This window comes from Salmo trutta, chromosome 19 (genome assembly GCF_901001165.1).
Source record: "Salmo trutta chromosome 19, fSalTru1.1, whole genome shotgun sequence".
Lineage (NCBI taxonomy): Eukaryota > Metazoa > Chordata > Actinopteri > Salmoniformes > Salmonidae > Salmo > Salmo trutta.
This window is the reverse complement of record NC_042975.1, coordinates 15,169,284-15,189,143: the sequence shown is the minus strand read 5'-3', so window position 1 is coordinate 15,189,143 and position 19,860 is coordinate 15,169,284. Positions and strand designations below refer to the sequence as shown.

The window sequence follows — 19,860 nt, the reverse complement described above, 5'->3', positions numbered from 1 at the left end:
CTGCCCCCTAGTCATAAGAGGTTAAAATCAATCTTTATGGTATTTTTAACGTAAAATTGCGATAATATTCTAACCGGAATAGCATATTCATTCAAGAAGAAAAAGAAGGAACGGCGTGCTCGCGTGACCGTGCATATCCAATCCCTTTGTTGCCAGGCAGACCACTCAGTAACTGAGCTCCTATTATCTGCCCAGTGACAGGAAAATGCTCAAACCACTTTCTGAAGGCTTTAGACAGGCAATGGAAGCCTTAGGAAGGGCAACGTCCCCCACAGACACTGTAGCTTCGATAGAGAATCAAAATAAGAACTACAATTCTCAGACTTTCCACTTCCTGCTTGGAATTTTCTCAGGTTTTTGCCTGCCATATGAGTTCTGTTATAGTCACAGACACCAGTCAAACAGTTTTAGAAACTTCAGAGTGTTTCCTATCCAAATCTACTAATGATATGCATATTCTAGTTTCTGGGCCAGAGTAGTAACCTGTTTAAATTGGGTACGTTTTTCATCCGGCCGTGAAAATACTGCCCCCTAGCCCAGACAGGTTAAATCCTTTCAGTCTGGAAAAACCCCAGGGCTTAATGGCATACCAGTAGAGGTATATCAAGATTTTCATTGATATACTCAAAGCTCCATTGTTAGCTTGTTTTACCTACTCCTATAGAAATGGTAGTCTGTTAGACACTCAGCAGGAAGGTCTGATTTTCACTATTATTAATACAAGACCCAGATGGCAAATATAAAGACCCAGTCTATCTTAAAAACTGGAGACCTCTTACACAATGCATAGCACTCAGAATTAAAAAGGTTTTACCAGGTATTGTTCATCCTGAGCAGACAGGTTTTTTACATGGACGATACATTGGAGATAATATACGACATCTACTAGAATAATAGAACATCATGTAACATCTAAGAAGCCAGGCCTGGTATTTATAACGGATTTTGAAAAGGCTTTTGATAAAGTAAGACTGGATTTTATTTATAAGAGTTTTGAATTGTCAAAAGGAGTAAAATAAGGGTGTCCGCTGTCACCATATCTATTCGTTATGGCCATTAAAATGCTAGCTATTAAAATCAGATCAAATAACAACATTAGAGGATTAGAAATCCAAGGCTTAAAAACAAAGGAGTCCATGTATGCCGATGACTCAAGTTTTATATTAAGTCCGCAAGCTACATTCCTGCAATGTCTCATTGAAGATCTAGATAACTTTTCTGGAATCTCTGGACTAAAACCTAATTAGGATAAGTGTACAATATTATATATGGGATCTTTAAAAAATACAACTTCTACATTACCCAGCAGTTTACCTATAAAATGGGCTGACGGTGAAGTAGAAATACTTAGTATTCATGTCACAAAATATATAAATGAGCTCTCCACAATGAATTTCAATAGAAAATAGACGAGATCCTGCCACCATGGAGAGGTAAATACCTGTCTATTTATGGAAACATTGCCCTAATTAACTCCTTAGTCATTTCTCAATTTACTCACTTACTTATGGCGCTGCCTACTCCTGATGATTCATTTTTATAATCATATGAGCAAAAAATATTTAGCTTTATCTGGGACACTAAACCAGACAAGTTAAAGCATGCCTATCTGTATCATGAATATGAATTGGGGGGGGGGGTTGAGATTATTAAATATAAAAGCATTAAACCTCTCTAAAAGCTAAACGTATTCAAAAGTTTTACCTGAACCCTAAATGGTTCTCAAGTAGATTACTAAGAAAAGCTCATCCATTGTTTAAATATGGCCTTTTGCCTTTGTGCAGATTGCCATGTCTCATTTTCGATTAATTGAAAATGATACTTTTTTCCAAGTATCTCTCTTTTTCAAACAAGCATTGCAGAGCTGGCTACAATTTCAATTTCATCCCCCTGAAAAGATAGAACAAATATTACAATAAATATTATGGCTGAACTCAAATGTGCTGGTTGATAAAATACCTGTATTTATGGGAAAAAAGGGTATTTTGTTTTTAAATTATATTGTAAATTGGAATGGTAGAGTTATGTCTGTCATGGAGTTATCAGAATTGTATGGGAAGGTCTGCTCAATCCAAGATTACAACCAATTGATTACAGCATTACCCCAAAAATGGAGGAGGCAGGGTAGCTAATGGAAGCTGAATCGTATGGGAAGCTGAGAGTTGGGATGTGGAAATGGAGACAAGTGGGAATGGAGTTGCTGGGCGGGGGATAGAATGACGATCAAAGATAAAAGTACCAAAAAAATAAAGTCAAAATAAAACATAACAAAAAGTGAGTTTGAATGACACTGAGGGGCAGTGTTGTTACAGCTAATGCCTGTTTGCCTGAGGCTGATGCCGTGCAGGTGTTTGTACACATGCAATATACACACACTCTCATTCAAATGCACACATGTGCACATACATGGACACACACACATGTAAATAGTGCTATACATGCACTCAAACATATTCAGTTGGCCTTGCTGTTAGTATTTTTGTTGTCCTTGATATCTTTTGTTTTTTGCATTGTTGTTTTCTGTTTTCCTTTGTCTTTCTCTTTTTTCTCTTTTGTTCATTTTGTTGGTTGTTGGTGCATTTGGGAGGGGTCTTGGGGGTGGGGAAAGGAATTATTGTATTTTTCTCGGTGGGGGGGCAGCTCTTGGGGAACTGTGGGGGGGGGGTCTTGGAGGGCTGGTGGCCTGGGGGTTGGGAGCTTGGGCCGATGGCTGATGGATCGCTGATTCGGGTCCCCGTTATTGACCTTGTGGGAGATCTGTCGACTTGCCCTAGAGCAGGGCGTTGACCCTGGTTGCTTCTGTGTGTCGCTCTGGATGGGAGTCTGTTAGATGACTAATGTGATGTAGTTGTTGAGTGGCTTCACTGCAAATATATTGTATGTTTTAAATATTTAAAAAAGAAATGTGTGTGTTTTTTGACCATTTTAACCGCACACTTGTTGTTTGTGTAAATGGATTTTATAATGTCATATGTTTTTCCCCCAACACCACCTTTCCATCAATTTGTATAGCAGACCCTCATGCCAAGTTGAGTCAAAGGCTTTTTTGAAATCAACAAAGCATGAGAAGACTTTTCCTTTGTTTTGGTTTATTTGTTTGTCAATTAGGGTGTGCAGGGTGAGTATGTGGTCTGTCGTACGGTAATTTGGTCGAAAGCCAATTTGACATTTGCTCAGTACATTGTTTTCTCTGAGGAAATGTACGAGTCTACTCATAATGATAATGCAGAGGATTTACTCAAGGTTGCTGTTGATGCATATCCCTGGGTAGTTAACTTTTTAAGGTATAGGGGGCAGTATTATCATTTTCGGATGAAAAGCGTGCCCAGAGTAAACTGCCTAATACTCGAGCCCAGAGTCAAATATTTGCATAGTATTAGATTTGGATAGAAAACACTCTGAAGTTTCTAAAACTGTTTGAATGATGTCTGTGAGTATAACAGAACTCATATGGCAGGCAAAAACCTGAGAAAAATGTGGGAAATCTGAGAATTGTAGTTCTTCTTTTGAATCCCTATCGAAACTACAGTGTCTGTTGGGTCACGTTGCACTTCCTAAGGCTTCCATTGGCTGTTACTGGGCAGAAAATAGGAGCTCAGTCAATAAGTAGACTGCCTAAGGACAAAGGACTTGGTGATGCCAGCACGCCGTTCCTTCTTTTTTCTTCTTGAATGAATATGCTATTGTCCGGTTGGAATATTATCGACATTCTATGTTAAAAAGACCCTAAGGATTGATTGTAAACAACGTTTGACATGTTTCTACGAACGGTAATGGAACTATTTGACTTTTCGTGTCTGGATTTACACTATGCCTTTGGATAGTGATCTGAACGCACGAACAAAACGGAGGTAGTTGGACATAAATATGGAGTATTTCGAACAAAAAGAACATTTCTTGTGGAAGTAGGAGTCCTTGGAGTGCATTCTGATGAAGATCAGCAAAGGTAAGAGAATATTTATAATACTAATTCTGACTTTAGTTGACCCCAGAACTTGGCGGGTACCTGTATAGCTTACTTTGCTGGTTGAGCTATGTACTCAGAAAATTGAAAAATGTGCTTTCTCCGTAAAGCTATTTTAAAATCTGACACAGCGGTTGCATTAAGGAGAAGTATATCTATAATTCTTTCAATAACTGTTGTAAATTTTATTAACGTTTATGATGAGTATTTTTGTAAATTGATGTGCACATTCACCGTGGGTTTTGGTGGGAATACATTTTCTGAACATCACGCGCCAATGTAAAATGGGGATTTTTAATATAAATATGAACTTTATCGAGCAAAACATACATGTATTGTGTAACATGAAGTCCTATGAGTGCCATCTGATGAAGATCATCAAAGGTTAGTGAATATTTTAGCTGTATTTTTGGTTTTTGTGATGCATGTCCTTGCTTGGAAAATGGCTGTGTGGTTTTTCTTGTGAAGTTTATGTCCTAACATAATCTAATTTTATGCTTTCGCCGTAAAGCCTTTTTGAAATTGGACAATGTGGTTAAATTAACGAGAAGTTTATCTTTAAAATGGTGTAAAATAGTTGATTGTTTGAGAAAATGAAATTGTGAGATTTTTGCTGTTTTGTATTTCGCCCCATGCTTTTTCACTGGCTGTTGAATAGTGTCCCGCAGGTGGGACGGTCACTTTGTTGCCATGGTGAAAGTAGGGGGGTTACATAATTGGGTTTGCTAACAGGTTTAAGGCTGTGTTTCAAATGGCACCCTATTCCCTTTATAGTACACTACTTTTGATGGGCCCTGGTCAAAAGTAGTGCACTATATAGGGAATACGCTGCCATTTGGGATGCAAAGTTAGAGTTGATTTTATTTTGGGGCCCCCCGCGTCAGCAAACACAAACACACCACAGTGAGTTGACCTGTCAGAGAGAGGGCCCCGCACAAAGGCCTCCCGCTTACTCACACACACTACACAACTCCACTGCACCACAGCACACTACACAGTGTGGGGGCTACTGTTTGGACTGGGGGGTTTTGTGCCCTCCAATGGGGTGTGTGGTGTGGTATATATATATGTGTGTGTGTGTGTGTGTGTGTGTGTGTGTGTGTGTGTGTGTGTGTGTGTGTGTGTGTGTGTGTGTGTGTGTGTGTGTGTGTGTGAGAGCACGGGTGTGTGTGAGCACTACTGCACAACTCGCAATACAAAAAAGTCTATACAGTTAAGCACAATGTGACTTCATTCAGCTGCACCACTCTGGAAACCCTGTGTGCCTCCCAAATGGTACCCTATTCCCAAAATAGTACACTCCTTCTGACCAGGGCACATAGGGCTCTTGTAAAAAGTGGTCCACTACATAGGGAATAGGGTGCCATTTGGGACACAAGTCTCTAAATGGCAGGCTTGTCTTCACGGAGTAATTTCAGAAAGTGGTGCATTCACATGGAATACATGGAATAATGAGGTAATGCACCAAACTGATGATGTTCAGTATACCATTGATAATCCATTAAAATCAAATCAAATCTTATTCGTCACATGCTTCGTAATCGTAAACAACAGATGTGGACTAGCAGTGAAGGCCCTCCCCAACAATGCAGAGAGAAAGAAAGAAATAATAGAAAAGTAAAACACGTAATAATAAAAGTTATAATAAATACACAAAGAGTAATGATAACTTGGCTATATTCAAGCTGTTCAGCATCCTGTTGGTTCCAGACTTGGTGCATATGTACAGCTTGCCATGCGGTAGCAAAGAGAACAGTCTATGACTTGGGTGGCTGTCTTTGACAATTTTTAGGGTCTTCCTCTGACACTGCCTGGTATAGAGATCCTGGATGGCAGGGCGCTCGGCCTAAGTGATGTAATGGGCTGTACGCCCTACCCTCTGTAGCGCCTTGGTGTCAAATGCCAAGCAGTTGCCATACCAAGCGGTGATCCACCTCACTGCCAGGTCTCTGACCTCCCTATAGGCTGTCTCATAGTCGTTGGGGATTAGTCCTTAGTCCTACCACTGTTGTGTCGTCAGCAAACTTACTTATGGTGTTGGAGTCATGCGCGGCCACGCAGTCATGGGTGAACAGGGAGTACAGGAGGGGACTAAACACGCATCCCTGAGGTGCCCCTGTGTTGAGGGTCAGCGTAGCGGATGTGTTGTGTCCCTACTTTCACCATGGCAACAAAGTGAGGTGCCTTCTCCAGGAGTGAGAGAGAGGGAGAGAAAAAATGGGAAGAGAGAATGAAAACACCATAAATGCTACCACCAAAGCCCACTCCTGGGCTACAATATCCAGACCCCTTCGACTGCCGGTACGGGGCACGGAACCCCGCCGATCCTCTATGACTGGAATACCGACATAAATTGCCCGAGGATTCCAACAGGCCCCTCAGGCGCAACCCCCGCTGAAGGCCCATTCTGCTAACCGCGGCCTACTAGCTACCTAGAGCTACTTGGAACCCTACTAATTCCACGACTGGTCTATCGACGTCACCGCACGAAGAGGCAAATACAGACCTACCCCCTTCGCGACGTCCCCCAAAGGCTAACTTGCTAGCCCCGGGCTGTTAACTGCTAGCTTGCTTGCCCCGGTCTGCTAACTGCTAGCTTGCTTGCCCCGGTCTGCTAACTGCTAGCCCCGGTCTGCCAACTGCTTGCTTGCTAACCCGGTCTGCTAACTGCTAGCTTGTTTAGCCTCGGCCTACTAACTGGTAGCTTGTTAGCATCGGCCTGCTAACTGTCTGAATCGCCGTGTCCCCAGTCAGCCCAAACACTCACTGGACCCATATGTTCACTTGCCTCTCTCTAATATCAATATGCCTCGTCCATTACTGTCCTGGTTAGTGATTACTGTTTTATTTCACTGTAGAGCCTCTAGCCCTGCTCAATATGCCTTAACCAACCATGTTGTTCCACCTCCTACATATGCGATGACATCACCTGGTTTAAACGTCTCTAGAGACTATATCTCTCTCATCATTACTCAATGCCTAGGTTTATCTCCAATGTACTCACATCCTACCTTACCTTTGTCTGTACACTATGCCTTGAATCTATGCTATCGTGCCCAGAAACCTGCTCCCTTTACTCTCTGTTCCGAACGTGCCAGACGGCCAGTTCGTAGAGCCTTTAGCCGTACCCTTATCCTACTTCTCCTCTGTTCCTCTGGTGATGTGGAGGTTAATCCAGGTCCTGCAGTGCCTAGCTCCACTCCCACTCCCCAGGTGCTCTCATTTCTTGACTTCTGTAACCGTAAAAGCCTTGGTTTCATGCATGTTAACATTAGAAGCCTACTCCCTAAGTTTGTTTTACTCACTGCTTTAGCACTCTCTGCCAACCTCGATGTCTTAGCCGTGTCTGAATCCTGGCTTACGAAAACCACCAAAAACCCTGAAATCTCCATCTCTAACTATAACATTTTCCGCCAAGATAGAACTGCCAAAGGGGGCGGTGTTGCAATCTACTGCAAAGATAGCCTGCAGAGTTCTGTATTACTATCCAAGTCTGTACCCAAACAATTCGAGCTTCTACTTCTAAAAATGCACCTTTCCAGAAACAAGTCTCTCACTGTTGCTGCTTGCTATAGACCTCCCTCTGCCCCCAGCTATGCCCTCGATACCATATGTGAATTGATTGCCCCCCATCTATCTTCTGAGCTCGTGCTACTAGGTGACCTAAACTGGGACATGCTTAACACCCCGGTCATCTTACAATCTAAGCTTGATGCCCTCAATCTCACACAAATTATCAATGAACCTACCAGGTACAACCCCAAATCCGTAAACACGGGCACCCTCATAGATGTCATCCTAACTAACTCGCCATCCGAAGACACCTCTGCTGTTTTCAATCAAGAGCTCAGCAATCACTGCCTCATTGCCTGCATCCGTAATGGGTCTGCGACCAAACGACCACCCCTCATCACTGTCAAACGCTCCCTAAAACACTTCTGCGAGCAGGCCTTTCTAATCGACCTGGCCCGGGGTATCCTGGAATGACATTGACCTCATCCCGTCAGTAGATGATGCCTGGCTATTCTTTAAAAGTGCCTTCCTCACCATCTTAAATAAGCATGCCCCACTCAAAAAATGTAGAACTAGGAATACATATAGTCCTTGGTTCACTCCAGACCTGTCTGCCCTTGACCAGCACAAAAACATCCTGTGGCGTTCTGCATTAGCATCGAATAGACCCCGTGATATGCAACTTTTCAGGGATGTTAGGAACAAATATACACAGGCAGTTACAAAAGCTAAGATTAGCTTTTTCAAACAGAAATTTGCATCCTGTAGTACTAACTCAAAAAAGTTCTGGGACACTGTAAAGTCCATGGAGAATAAGAGCACCTCCTCCCAGCTGCCCACTGCTCTGAGGCTAGAAAACACTGTTACCACCGATAAATCCACTATAATTGAGAATTTCAATTAGCATTTCTCTACGGCTGGCCATGCTTTCCACCTGGCTACCCCTACCCCGGTCAACTGCCCGGCACCCTTCACAGCAACCCGCCAATGCCCCCACCATTTCTCCTTCACCCAAATCCAGATAGCTGATGTTGTCATGATCGTCAAAAGGAGGGGACCAAAGCGCAGCGTGGTAGGTGTTCATCGTTGTATTTATTTTAAATCAGAACACTACAAACAAAATAAGAAACAATGATAACGACCGTCACGTCTTGCAGGCTTAACAAGCAGTACAAAAATAAGATCCCACAACTACAGGTGGGGAAAGGCTGCCTAGGTATGATTCCTAATCAGAGACAACGATAGACAGCTGCCTCTGATTAGGAACCATACTCGGCTCAAAACAAAAAAATAGACACCATAGAATGCCCACCCCACACCCTGACCTAACCACTTAGAAAAACAAACCGTCTCTCTCAGGTCAGGGCGTGACAGATGTCCTGAAAGAGCTGCAAAATCTGGACCCCTACAAATCAGCCGGGCTAGACAATCTGGACCCTCTCTTTCTAAAATGATCTGCCGAATTTGTTGCAACCCCTATTACTAGCCTGTTCAACCTGTCTTTCGTATCGTCTGACATTCCCAAAGATTGGAAAGCTGCCGCGGTCATCCCCCTCTTTAAAGGGGGTGACAATCAATTGAGCTTCAATGCCATACAACTCTCCTTCCGTGGCCTCCAACTGCTCTTAAACGCAAGTAAAACTAAATGCATGCTATTCAATCGATCACTGCCCGCACTTGCTCGCCTGTCCAGCATCACTACTCTGGACGGCTCTGACTTAGAATACGTGGACAACTACAAATACCTGGGTGTCTGGTTAGACTGTAAACTCTCCTTCCAGACTCACATTAAGCATCTCCAATGCCAAATTAAATCTAGAATCGGCTTCCTATATCGCAACAAAGCATCCTTCACTCATGCTGCCAAACATACCCTCGTAAAACTGACCATCCTACCGATCCTCGACTTCGGTGATGTCATCTATAAAATAGCCTCCAACACTCTACTCAACAAACTGGATGCAGTCTATCACAGTGCCATCCTTTTTGTCACCAAAGCCCCATACACTACCCACCATTGCGACCTGTACGCTCTCGTTGGTTGGCCCTCGCTTCATACTTTTCACCAAACCCACTGGCTACAGGTTATCTACAAGTCTCTGCTAGGTAAAGCCCCGCCTTATCTCAGCTCACTGGTCACCATAGCAGCACCCACTCGTAGCACGCGCTCCAGCAGGTATATTTCACTGGTCACCCCCAAAGCCAGATCCTTTTTTGGTCGTCTTTCCTTCCAGTTCTCTGCTGCCAATTACCGGAACGAACTGCAAAAATCTCTGAAGCTGGAGACTCATATCTCCCTCACTAGCTTTAAGTACCAGCTGTCAGAGCAGCTCACAGATCACTGCACCTGTACATAGCCCATCTGTAAACAGCCCATCTATCTACCTACCTCATCCCCATACTGTATTAATTTATTTTCTTGCTCCTTTGCACCCCAGTATCTCTACATGCACATTCATCTTCTGCACATCTACCATTTCAGTGTTTAATTGCTATATTGTAATTACTTCGCCACCATGGCCTATTTATTGCCTTAACTTACCTCATTTGCACTCACTGTATATAGACTTTTTGTTTTCTTTTGTTCTACTATATTATTGACTGTATGTTTTGTTTATTCCATGTGTAACTCTGTGTTGTTGTATGTGTCGAATTGCTATGCTTTATCTTGGCCAGGTCGCAGTTGCAAATGAGAACTTGTTCTCAACTAGCCTACCTGGTTAAATAAAGGTGAAATTAAAATTACAAAAATAATAATTATTGTGTACAGGAACAATGGTGGACATCTTGAAGCAAGTGGGGACAACAGACTGGGATAGGGAGAGATTAAATATGTTTATAAACTCCAGCCAGTTGGTCTGCACATGCTCTGAGGACCCGGCAATGGGATGCCATCTGTGCCCGCAGCCTTGCGAGGGTTAACACACCTAAAGTTATAGCTGGACTATTTGTACTCGCCCATGTTCTCAGTCACCTTGCCGTGGTTAAATGCAGTGGTTTTGCGCTTTCAGTTTTGCTCGAAAGCTGTCATCTATCCACGTTTTTGGTTTGGGTAAATTCTAATCGTCACAGTAGGAACAACATTCTCTATGCACTTCCTGATGAACTGAGTCAGTGTATACGTCAATGTTATTCTCAGAGGCAACCCGGAACATATCCCAGTCCACATGATCAAAACTTGAAGCATAGATTCTGATTGGTCAGACCAACATTGAACAGTCCTTACCACAGGAACTTCCTGTTTAGGTTTCTGCCTATAGGAAGGGAGGTGCAGAATGGGGAAAGGGACAGGGAAAAGGGGATACCTAGTCAGTTGTACAACTGAATGCATTCAGCAGAAATGTGTCTCAATCAGAGAGGTACGGGGGGCTGCCTTCATTGATGTCCACGTCATCGGAGCCCGGGGTGCAGGTGTTGTTGGGGGTTAACATCTTTGCTCAAGGGCAGAATGGCAGATTTCGAACCAACGCTCTTAACCGCTAAGCTACCTGAGCTTTGATCTGATTTGTCGAAGGGAGTGCGTGGGAAGGTTTTGTATCCGTGCTGGAAGGGGGAATAGCAATGGTCAAGAGTTCTCGATGAGCGAGTAGCGCAGCCGATGTGTTGATAACTTTGGTAGCGTTTTCAGAATTGCTTTATTAAAGTACTCAGCTACAATAAATGCAGCCTCAGGATATGCGGTTTCCAGTTTGCACAAAGTCCGCTGTAGTTCCTTGAGAGCCGTCGCGGTGTCGGCTTTAGGGCGAATAATCACTGCAGTGTCATGGGAAGTAACTTCAGAGCAGCTCATAAATGAGTCAGGAGTTTAAGTCATATTTAATGACTTTTTAAAGATGGCTTGAATCATTTAGAGAGAAAATAATCACTTAGGGTGATGAAGTGTAGGGGAGAGAGGGACTTGGAGTAATGCTTTACTGCAGTTAAGGGTGTAACTCAAGGCAATTTCTGTTTAATACGTTTTAGTGGTTCACATGATTTGGAGTTATACTGTGTGCTTATATATACTGTACGACATACAAAAAACATGGGATACACTTAAGATTAACTGAGTTACATCCAAACTTTACTTCAACAACATTGGAAATTAGTAAAGGGTTTGTGCTCTCGGTCGGGCTGCCCTCTTGTATCCGCTATTTTACTTTGAAAACTGAACTCTTGTATCATGTCTTTACTAACAGTGATGCCAACATGACACGTGGCCTTGAACCTTACCAGACTAGCATAATCAAATGAATGAAGAAGTCATCCTCTTATTGTGCCATTATGTAACAAGCTTTAGACATGCACAGGGTGAGCATGGCTTGGGCTTATTCTATAGCTTGTTTGTGTCTATGTCTGTGCAAATGAACTGGGCTAATGTCATGCATGCGCTGGATGAAAGGACCTGTGTGTGGGTTTAGGAGCCACTCAAATGAGACAACACCGGCTCAATGAGCATGTTTCCTCTGCACACACACACACACACACACAGCCACTGTGTGTATAATCCCTGAGATCAAATCGCTGTTAACCCTATATCAAACTACAAAGGCTCTGGCCCTATATCTTCTGTATTATGGGATTGCCACTCCAAGTACACCAGTCAACTCCACTTCCATTCCAGTCCATTCAGGAGGCATGGAGAAATCACCGTAAGGAAGGGTCACCAAACTTTAGTCCCCCAATCCTAGCAGGCTTTTGTTCCAGCTCAGCACTACCTGTCGTACTACTACCCTGATAACCCTCAAATTAGTGAATGTATTCATCCCCCTCTCTAACATCTTTACCCTCCCTCTTCTCTCCCCTCCTCCTCATTCCCCTCCTCCCACTCTTCCCTAATTCCCCTCCTCCCCCTCCACCTCAGCAGTTAAAGTTCCTGAGAGCACAAAGCCTGACTCAGTCTTACTAGAGAGAGAGATGGGGGTGGGTGAGAGACTGACAGCCCAGGGTGGTATGTTTACATCCCCTGTTCCCCCCCCCCCTCTTCCCTGAGGGTGTTGGACTGACCCTGCCCCTGGCCTGAGTGACGGGCCTGCTCCCTGACCGACGGGTCGCTCAACTATGGACCCCTGGAAGGGGGAGAGGGAGGGGGAAGGGAGAGGCCACTAGGGCAATAGAAAGAGAGTGTCTGTTTTCGAGCTGGCATTTTGTCAGGGTGATTGACACTCACAGACTGAACGGAAAAAGACTCATTCGTGATGACAAGATGCATGGTGTGCAGGGACTAGTGGTGATTGTGTATGCTGTTCCTCCCTCATTTTCCCACTCTTTCATGCTGTCTGGATCTCTCTCTCTCTCTTTCTTTCAATTCAATTGTTTTTAAACATATTGATATGGAAAGTAAGAGCACTTACATTCAGTGGTGGTAAAAGTACCTAATTTTCATAAAAGTAAAGATTCTTTAATAGAAAATGACTCAAGTAAAAGTGAAAGTCACACATGTAAAATACTACTTGAGCAAAAGTAAAAAGTATTTGGTTTAAAATATACCTAAGTATCAAAAGTAAAAGTATAAATCATTTCAAATTCCTTATATTAATCAAACCAGGCGGCACCATTTTCCTGTTGTTGATTTATTTATGGATAGCCAGGGGCACTTTCCAACACTCAGACATTATTTACAAACGAAGCCTGTGTGTTTAGTGACTCCACCAGATCAGAGGCAGTAGAGAAGACCAGGGATGTTCTCTTAGTAAGTGTGTGAATTGGACCATTTTCCTGTCCTGCTAGGCATTCAAAATGTAACTATTACTTTTGGGTGTCAAGGAAATGTATGGAGTAAAAAGTACAATATTTTCTTAAAGAATGTTTATTTATTTAATCTTTCTTTAACTAGGCATGTCAGTTAAGAACAAATTCTTATTTACAATGACGGCTAAACCCTAACCGAGACGACACTGGGACAATTGTGCGCCACCCTATGGGACTTCCAATCACGGCCGGTTGTGATACAGTCTGGAATCGAACCAGGGTCTATAGTGATGCCTCTAGCACTGAGATGCAGTGCCTTACACCGCTGCACCACTCGGGAGCCCTCTCAGGAATGTAGGGAAGTAAAAGTATTCCAAAATATAAAAAGTAAAGTACAGATACCCCAAAAAACTACTTAAGTAGTACGTTAAAGTATTTTTACTGAAGTACTTTACACCTCTGCTTACATTGTCAAAGCAAACATAAAACAGCGATGGTTGAGTAAGACAGAAATCTTTTCCTTTTCTCTCCCTGTTATCTCTCTCTTTCTCCTCTCTCTCTCTGTCTCTCTCTCCCCAACTCTTCCCATCTTCCCCCCTTTCTCCTTCCCCCTCTTTCCAGTAAGTTCACCATGTTTTCATGGACAGGTCAGCATGTCTGTGTTTTTAACCCACAGCTTCCCTGCCTTTATATGGTATTTTTTTACTGGGTGAGAAGCCCTGATTTACACAGGGAGACCCATTGAGTAAGGCTATGGGTTGTTAGGGAGTTAGTTTGTTCTTAGCTGCACTGTGGAACCCCCCCCCCCTTCCATCAGATGTTTAACTTCAGTTTCACAGCAGGCTCCCCCAGCCAGTCTAGTGTGTGTGTGTGTGTGTGTGTCTGTGTGTGTCTGTGTCTGTGTCTGTGTCTGTGTGTGTGTGTGTGTCTGTGAATTTTTTTGGGTGGGGGAGTCAAAATATGGTTGAGTTTTTCAATCAGTTTGTGGGTTTTCAGTGTGTGTGAGTTTTCATTCGAAGTGTACAATTTGTGTGTGTGCAGGTGTGCTTTGTCAGTGTCAGCTTGTGTGCCCACACACACAGACGTCTCAGCGTTATTCCCAGAGTCCTCCTCTCTCCTCTGAATTACTGTATGGAACCTTCTCTACCACATGACCAGCAGGCTTTTCTGCCTTCTCAGCTAGTCGAACCACACCCAATGTTATAAGCCAGCAGAGTGTGTGTGTGTAACTCTGTACACCTCTATAGCACAGGAGGCTGCTGAGGGGAGAATGTCTCATAATAATGGCTGGAATGGAGTAAATGGAATGGCATCAAACACATGGACACCATGTGTATAATTTGTTCAATACCATTCCGTTAATTCCGTTCCAGACATTACTATAAGCTCGTCCTCCCCAATTAAGGTGCCACCGCTGTCTCTTATTTTTCATCTCTCACTCTCTGTCACCCTTTTTATCTCCCCCTTTCTCTCTCTCGCTCTTTGTCGCTCTCTCTCTCTTTCTTTTTTCTTTCTCTCTCTCTCTCTCTCTCTCTCTCTCTCCTTCTGTCTGTAATATATTCGGTTCTTCACTCTCGCTGAGGGCTGTTGTTTTGACAGCTTTAACCTCCACCAAAGCCGATGCTGTTCCTATCCTTCACTAGCCATTTGAGATTTGGCAATGTGTGTGTGTGCGCTATGTGTGTGTGTGTGTGCAAATCCGGTCTTTAACCCTGATTCTATGTCTCTCATTGTGTTCCAGAGCAGTCTACAGTGTACTCCATGTGGTCTGATGGCATCTGTAGAGCAGCAGGTTGGGGAGCTGAGGATGGATACAGAGGATACTGTGCTGGAGGCCACTACTGAGCTGATGGACAGTCGGCCCCGCTCAGGTAACACAACACTGCACAAATTGGACCCTTAAGTAGGGAGGGTTGCAAAATTCCCAGGTTTTCCAGATATTCCGGTTGGAAGATTCCTGGAATTAGCTGGCAATAAGCAGTAAATATGGGAATCCTCCATCTGCGATTTCTGGAGAACATGTTTTGGGGGAGGGGGAGTTACCAGAATTTTGCAACCTTACCATTAAGCCATTGCTTCAATCTATCATATTTCTGCTAAACACAGCATAGCTATAGTCGGTAGTATGACTGTTTGGTGTTGGAGAAAGCAGTGTTGTACTACCTGAGTCTCGGACTCTAAACACGATATTCATGACTCGTGACTCGACTGACTCTCATAAAGCCTTTCTCCCTTGCATAATTCAACATGCTAGATAGCCACTGTACTAGCAGCTAGCCTTATCAGCTAGCGTTCTACATGCCAAAATATAGTTTATAATATTTTTAGACCTCATCCTAGGGAACCGTGACTCAACTCTGGACTCAAGTCAAGGGCTTGAGCCTGCTCTAGTTCCAGGCCTTTATGCTGTAGTTCCATCAGAGAGAGTCGTCACCGAGGCCCATTTAGTTTCTCTCCTTGGCTCAGAGGCTGACATCATTATATGAGGTGGTTTGGTAGCCTGGCAGGAAAAATTGCAGGCAGACGCGTCGGCGCCATTTTAGAATGGTTAACTTAAATGACCCCACAGTAGGCCCGTTACTGCTCCGTACAGATGTAGGATCTTAATTTGATCACTCTTTTGTTGCAGAGAATTTTCCTGGACAGAAGGAAATGCAAACTTGTAGTGTATTTGAGTTTCAAAAAGGCTTCAAAAGTTTGTCATTTCTGCATTGAAAAATGTATCAACCCCTACAAAAATGTCTATGAATTATAATCCACATAATCATTAATATTTCCTGTTGCTGCAGTATTATTTTCCTGCTGTATCAAACTGGCTCAAATAAAGATCCTACATCTGTTTAGCTATCTCACCCTTATCTCACCACATTCTTACTATATTGTACTGTATATTTCATGCTAGTCTTTTTGGAGAGAGAGCCAAAGTCGTATCTGATATAGAGGGATTTGTTGAGGGCTGCGTAGGTCATGTGCTTTATGAATCAGTGCAGGAAATGTTTCCAAAGCCCACATTAAATTGATAAATGCATTCCATTTTCAGAGGAGAATTTTTGCTAGGAGTTGAAAACTACTTGGCTTGGAGAATTGTGAGCCGTCCAATGAAAATGTACTTTCGGCTCCCCGAAGATGGCAGGAGTTTTAAATCCATGGCTAATGTTGTGCCATTTACCTCAAAATATACACAGATGGCTGGCTATTTGGAGATTGAGGGTGGCATGTTGAAAAAACGCTTTGAGAAACCTTCACAGGTTAAGAAAAGGAAACCTTGAGAGGCATCAAATGCCTTCAGGAATGACTAATGTGCCATTCGCTTTCAATGTGAAAAACAACACAGTATATCTCCCTTAGAAAAAGCCAAAATGAACTGGAACAACACTAGACTCTCCTTCATTCCAAGCTAGGCTAGTAATGCTGTGCTACCAGTCCTCTCTTCATAACTGAATGTTCCTCAGCTACAGTCAAATGAAAGAGATGCTTTGTAAGTCTTTTAAGAGTGGATACTCTTCTGTAGTTATTTTCGGAACCCAAATGTACTTACTTGCTTACTATACTTTTATTATTTCATAGTAACATAACCTTAAAAAAATGCACAGACCTAAAATGACTCTTGATGGCATGCAGAGAAAGACCATAACAAATTAAAAAGGAAAAGCTCACTATTACACTAAAGAGATTACAATGAAATCTAGAGTGAGAGGCCAATATAATATAAGGGGGACCCACCCATCTACGGCTGACAAAGTCACACAAGTGAAGGTGGATATAAGTTAACATGGCAGTCTCTTTCTATTCAGATCAGTTAGTGTTCCGGTTCATAAGGAAAGTAAGCAAGACACTGTATGCATACCCAATGACTGTAGAAACAACCATCCACAGGAAACACAGACTGTTGCACTTGCATACCAGTACTCCCAAAGGTCATTTGGCTGAGACTTGAGTGGTATTGGTCCTGTGTGGCTCAATTGGTAAGAGCATCAAATCAAAATCAAACCTTACCGTGAAATGCTTCCTTACAAGCCCTTAACCAACTCAAATCAAATCAAAGTTTATTTGTCACGTGCGCCGAATACAACAGGTGTAGATCTTACAGTGAAATGCTTACTTACAGGCTCTAACCAACAGTGCAAAAAGGTATTAGGTGAACAATAGGTAAGTTAAGAAATAAAAACAACAGTAAAAAATAACAGTAGTGAGGCTATAACAGTAGTGAGGCTACATACAGACACCGGTTAGTCGGGATGATTGAGGTAGTATGTACATGTAGATATGGTTAAAGTGACTATGCATATATGATGAACAGAGAGTAGCAGTAGCATAAAAAGAGGGGTTGGCGGGTGGTGGGTGGGACACAATGCAGATAGCCCGGTTAGCCAACGTGCGGGGGCACTGGTTGGTCGGGCAAATTAAGGTAGTATGTACATGAATGTATAGTTAAAGTGACTATGCATATATGATAAACAGAGAGTAGCAGCAGCGGAAAAGAGGGGTGGGGGGGCACACAATGCAAATAGTCTGGGTAGCCACTTGATTACCTGTTCAGGAGTCTTATGGCCTGGGGTTAAAAACTGTTGAGAAGCCTTTTGTCCTAGACTTGGCACTCCGGTAACACAACTATGAAGTTTTAAGAAAAATAAGAGTTAAGAAAATATTTTCTAAATAAACTAAAGTAAAAAAATAACAAGGCTATATACAGGGGGTACCAATGTGAGGGGCATGGTAGCAATGCTACGGTTTTGTTGGTTTATGTCCCACATGGATCCAAAATAGGCAGACGAAAAATGTATGCATTCACTGTACTGTAAGTTGCTTTGGATAAAATCGATTCTTGCTGGGGCCACCAATATGAAAATGTATGCACTCACTGTTGTAAGTCTCTTAATGGTTAATGGTATACAGTACATGTGTTTGCAGGCTTCTATGAGCTGAGTGAGGTCCTTTCTCCTCTGGGTCTCTCTGATTCCTCTGGGTTTGGAGAGCTGTCCTCCAGCGCTACCCGAGCCATCCGCATGGACTATGCCAACGACCGGCCCAAATCAGCCGGTGAGTGACCACACACACATACACAGTCGTACATTCTCACACGCTCGCACACACACACACACGTGTCATACAAATGCAGTACAGTCAGTGTACAGTCAGTGTAGCCTACACACACACCTATGTGAACCATTGATGTCATTATTACCTTCTTGTATCCAATTTCTGTGTGTGTGCGTGTCATTTCTGTGTGTGTGCGTGTCATTTCTGTGTGTGTGCGTGTCATTTCTGTGTGTGTGCGTGTCATTTCTGTGTGTGTGCGTGTCATTTCTGTGTGTGTGCGTGTCATTTCTGTGTGTGTGCGTGTCATTTCTGTGTGTCTGAAGTTTGTAATTTTACAACAGTGATGCACTAAGTCCCCTACAGAGCAGCCGCCAACAGAAGCTCATTAGAGCCAGACACCATCAAATCAAATTTTACCAAATAGAAGTGTAGACTTTAATGTGAAATGCTTACTTACAAGACCTTAACCAACAGTGCAGTTCAAGAAGAAGAAAATATTTACCAAGTAGATTAAAATAAAAAGTAATAATAAAAGTAACAAAATAAGAATAACAATAACGAGGCTATATACAGGGGGCACCGGTACCGAGTCAGTGTGCAGGGGTACAGGCTAGTTGAGGTAATCTGTACATGTAGGTGGGGGCGAAGTGGCTATGCATAGGTAACAGACAAACAGCGAGTGTACAAAAGGGAGGGGGGTCAATGCAAATTGTCCGGTGGCGGTTTTTATGAATTGTTCAGCAGTCTTATTGCTTGGGGGTAAAAGCTGTTGAGGAGCCTTTTGGTCCTAGTCTTGGCACTCCGGTACCGCTTGCTGTGCGGTAGCAGAGAAATCAGTCATCGCTCCCAAATAGTCCCAACCATAACGACTAATAACAAGCACAAACTCATTTCTTTCCAATTGCATTAAGGTGAAGGAAATATACTAATGGATTATCTTTTGAGTTCCCCGCCGTATAGGGCTTCCAGCTATTAGATTAGGAAGATGTGCTCTTTAAAATAAACGTGTTTCATTTGTATAGTATTGTGTTGTGCTTTTTATTTTCTGGACACTACACTACAAAAAAGTGGTAATTTGATGAGATAGATCCATGTCCCAGGCCATCTGTTTTGTAGATCCAGCTATGCCACTATCTAAAATGAATGAAAAAAGATAAGCATTATGTAATTTTCAGATTTGCTGTGCATATTCCATTCATTTGATCCACACAACCGATGTATACCTTTATTTAGCCAGGTACTGGATATATGATAATAACCTGGTTGGTCAAGAAACCAGGCATGGGATGTGGACATATCTTGGCATTAAGCCCCTTATGATATGTCTGCATCCCACATGGAACCCTATTTCCCACATAGTGCACTAAATAGGGAATATGGTGCCATTGTGGAGACATGCAGTGTGTTGTACAAGGCAGTGGTTCCCAAACTGTGGGGCATGCCCCCTAGGAGGGGCGTGACAGGTCAGCAGCTGGGGCGCGGGGGTCCCCTCCCCCCCAAAAAGGGAACTCAGCCCGGCTTTCAACTTACTCTTGAAAGTGGGAATAGTAGAATGCACAAGGTGCAATTTGGATATTGGGAAGGACATCATCAGTTCCTCTTGTCATACCAGTAATTGCACACCTTAGAGCAGGTATCATCAACTAGATTCAGCCGAGGGTCAATTGTTTCTT

General features: G+C 43.0%; 1 protein-coding gene across 1 annotated transcript in view; it reads left to right on the top strand.

The window, feature by feature from the left end:
* Nucleotides 1–19,860, top strand: part of LOC115155073 (dapper homolog 3) — a 40,966-nt gene that overhangs the window by 14,978 nt on the left and 6,128 nt on the right. Inside the window, exons 2-3 of the mRNA XM_029701860.1 lie at nt 14,889–15,018; nt 18,059–18,187. Of these exons, the coding sequence (XP_029557720.1) occupies nt 14,889–15,018; nt 18,059–18,187 (259 nt within the window). The remainder of the gene's footprint in view (nt 1–14,888; nt 15,019–18,058; nt 18,188–19,860) is intronic.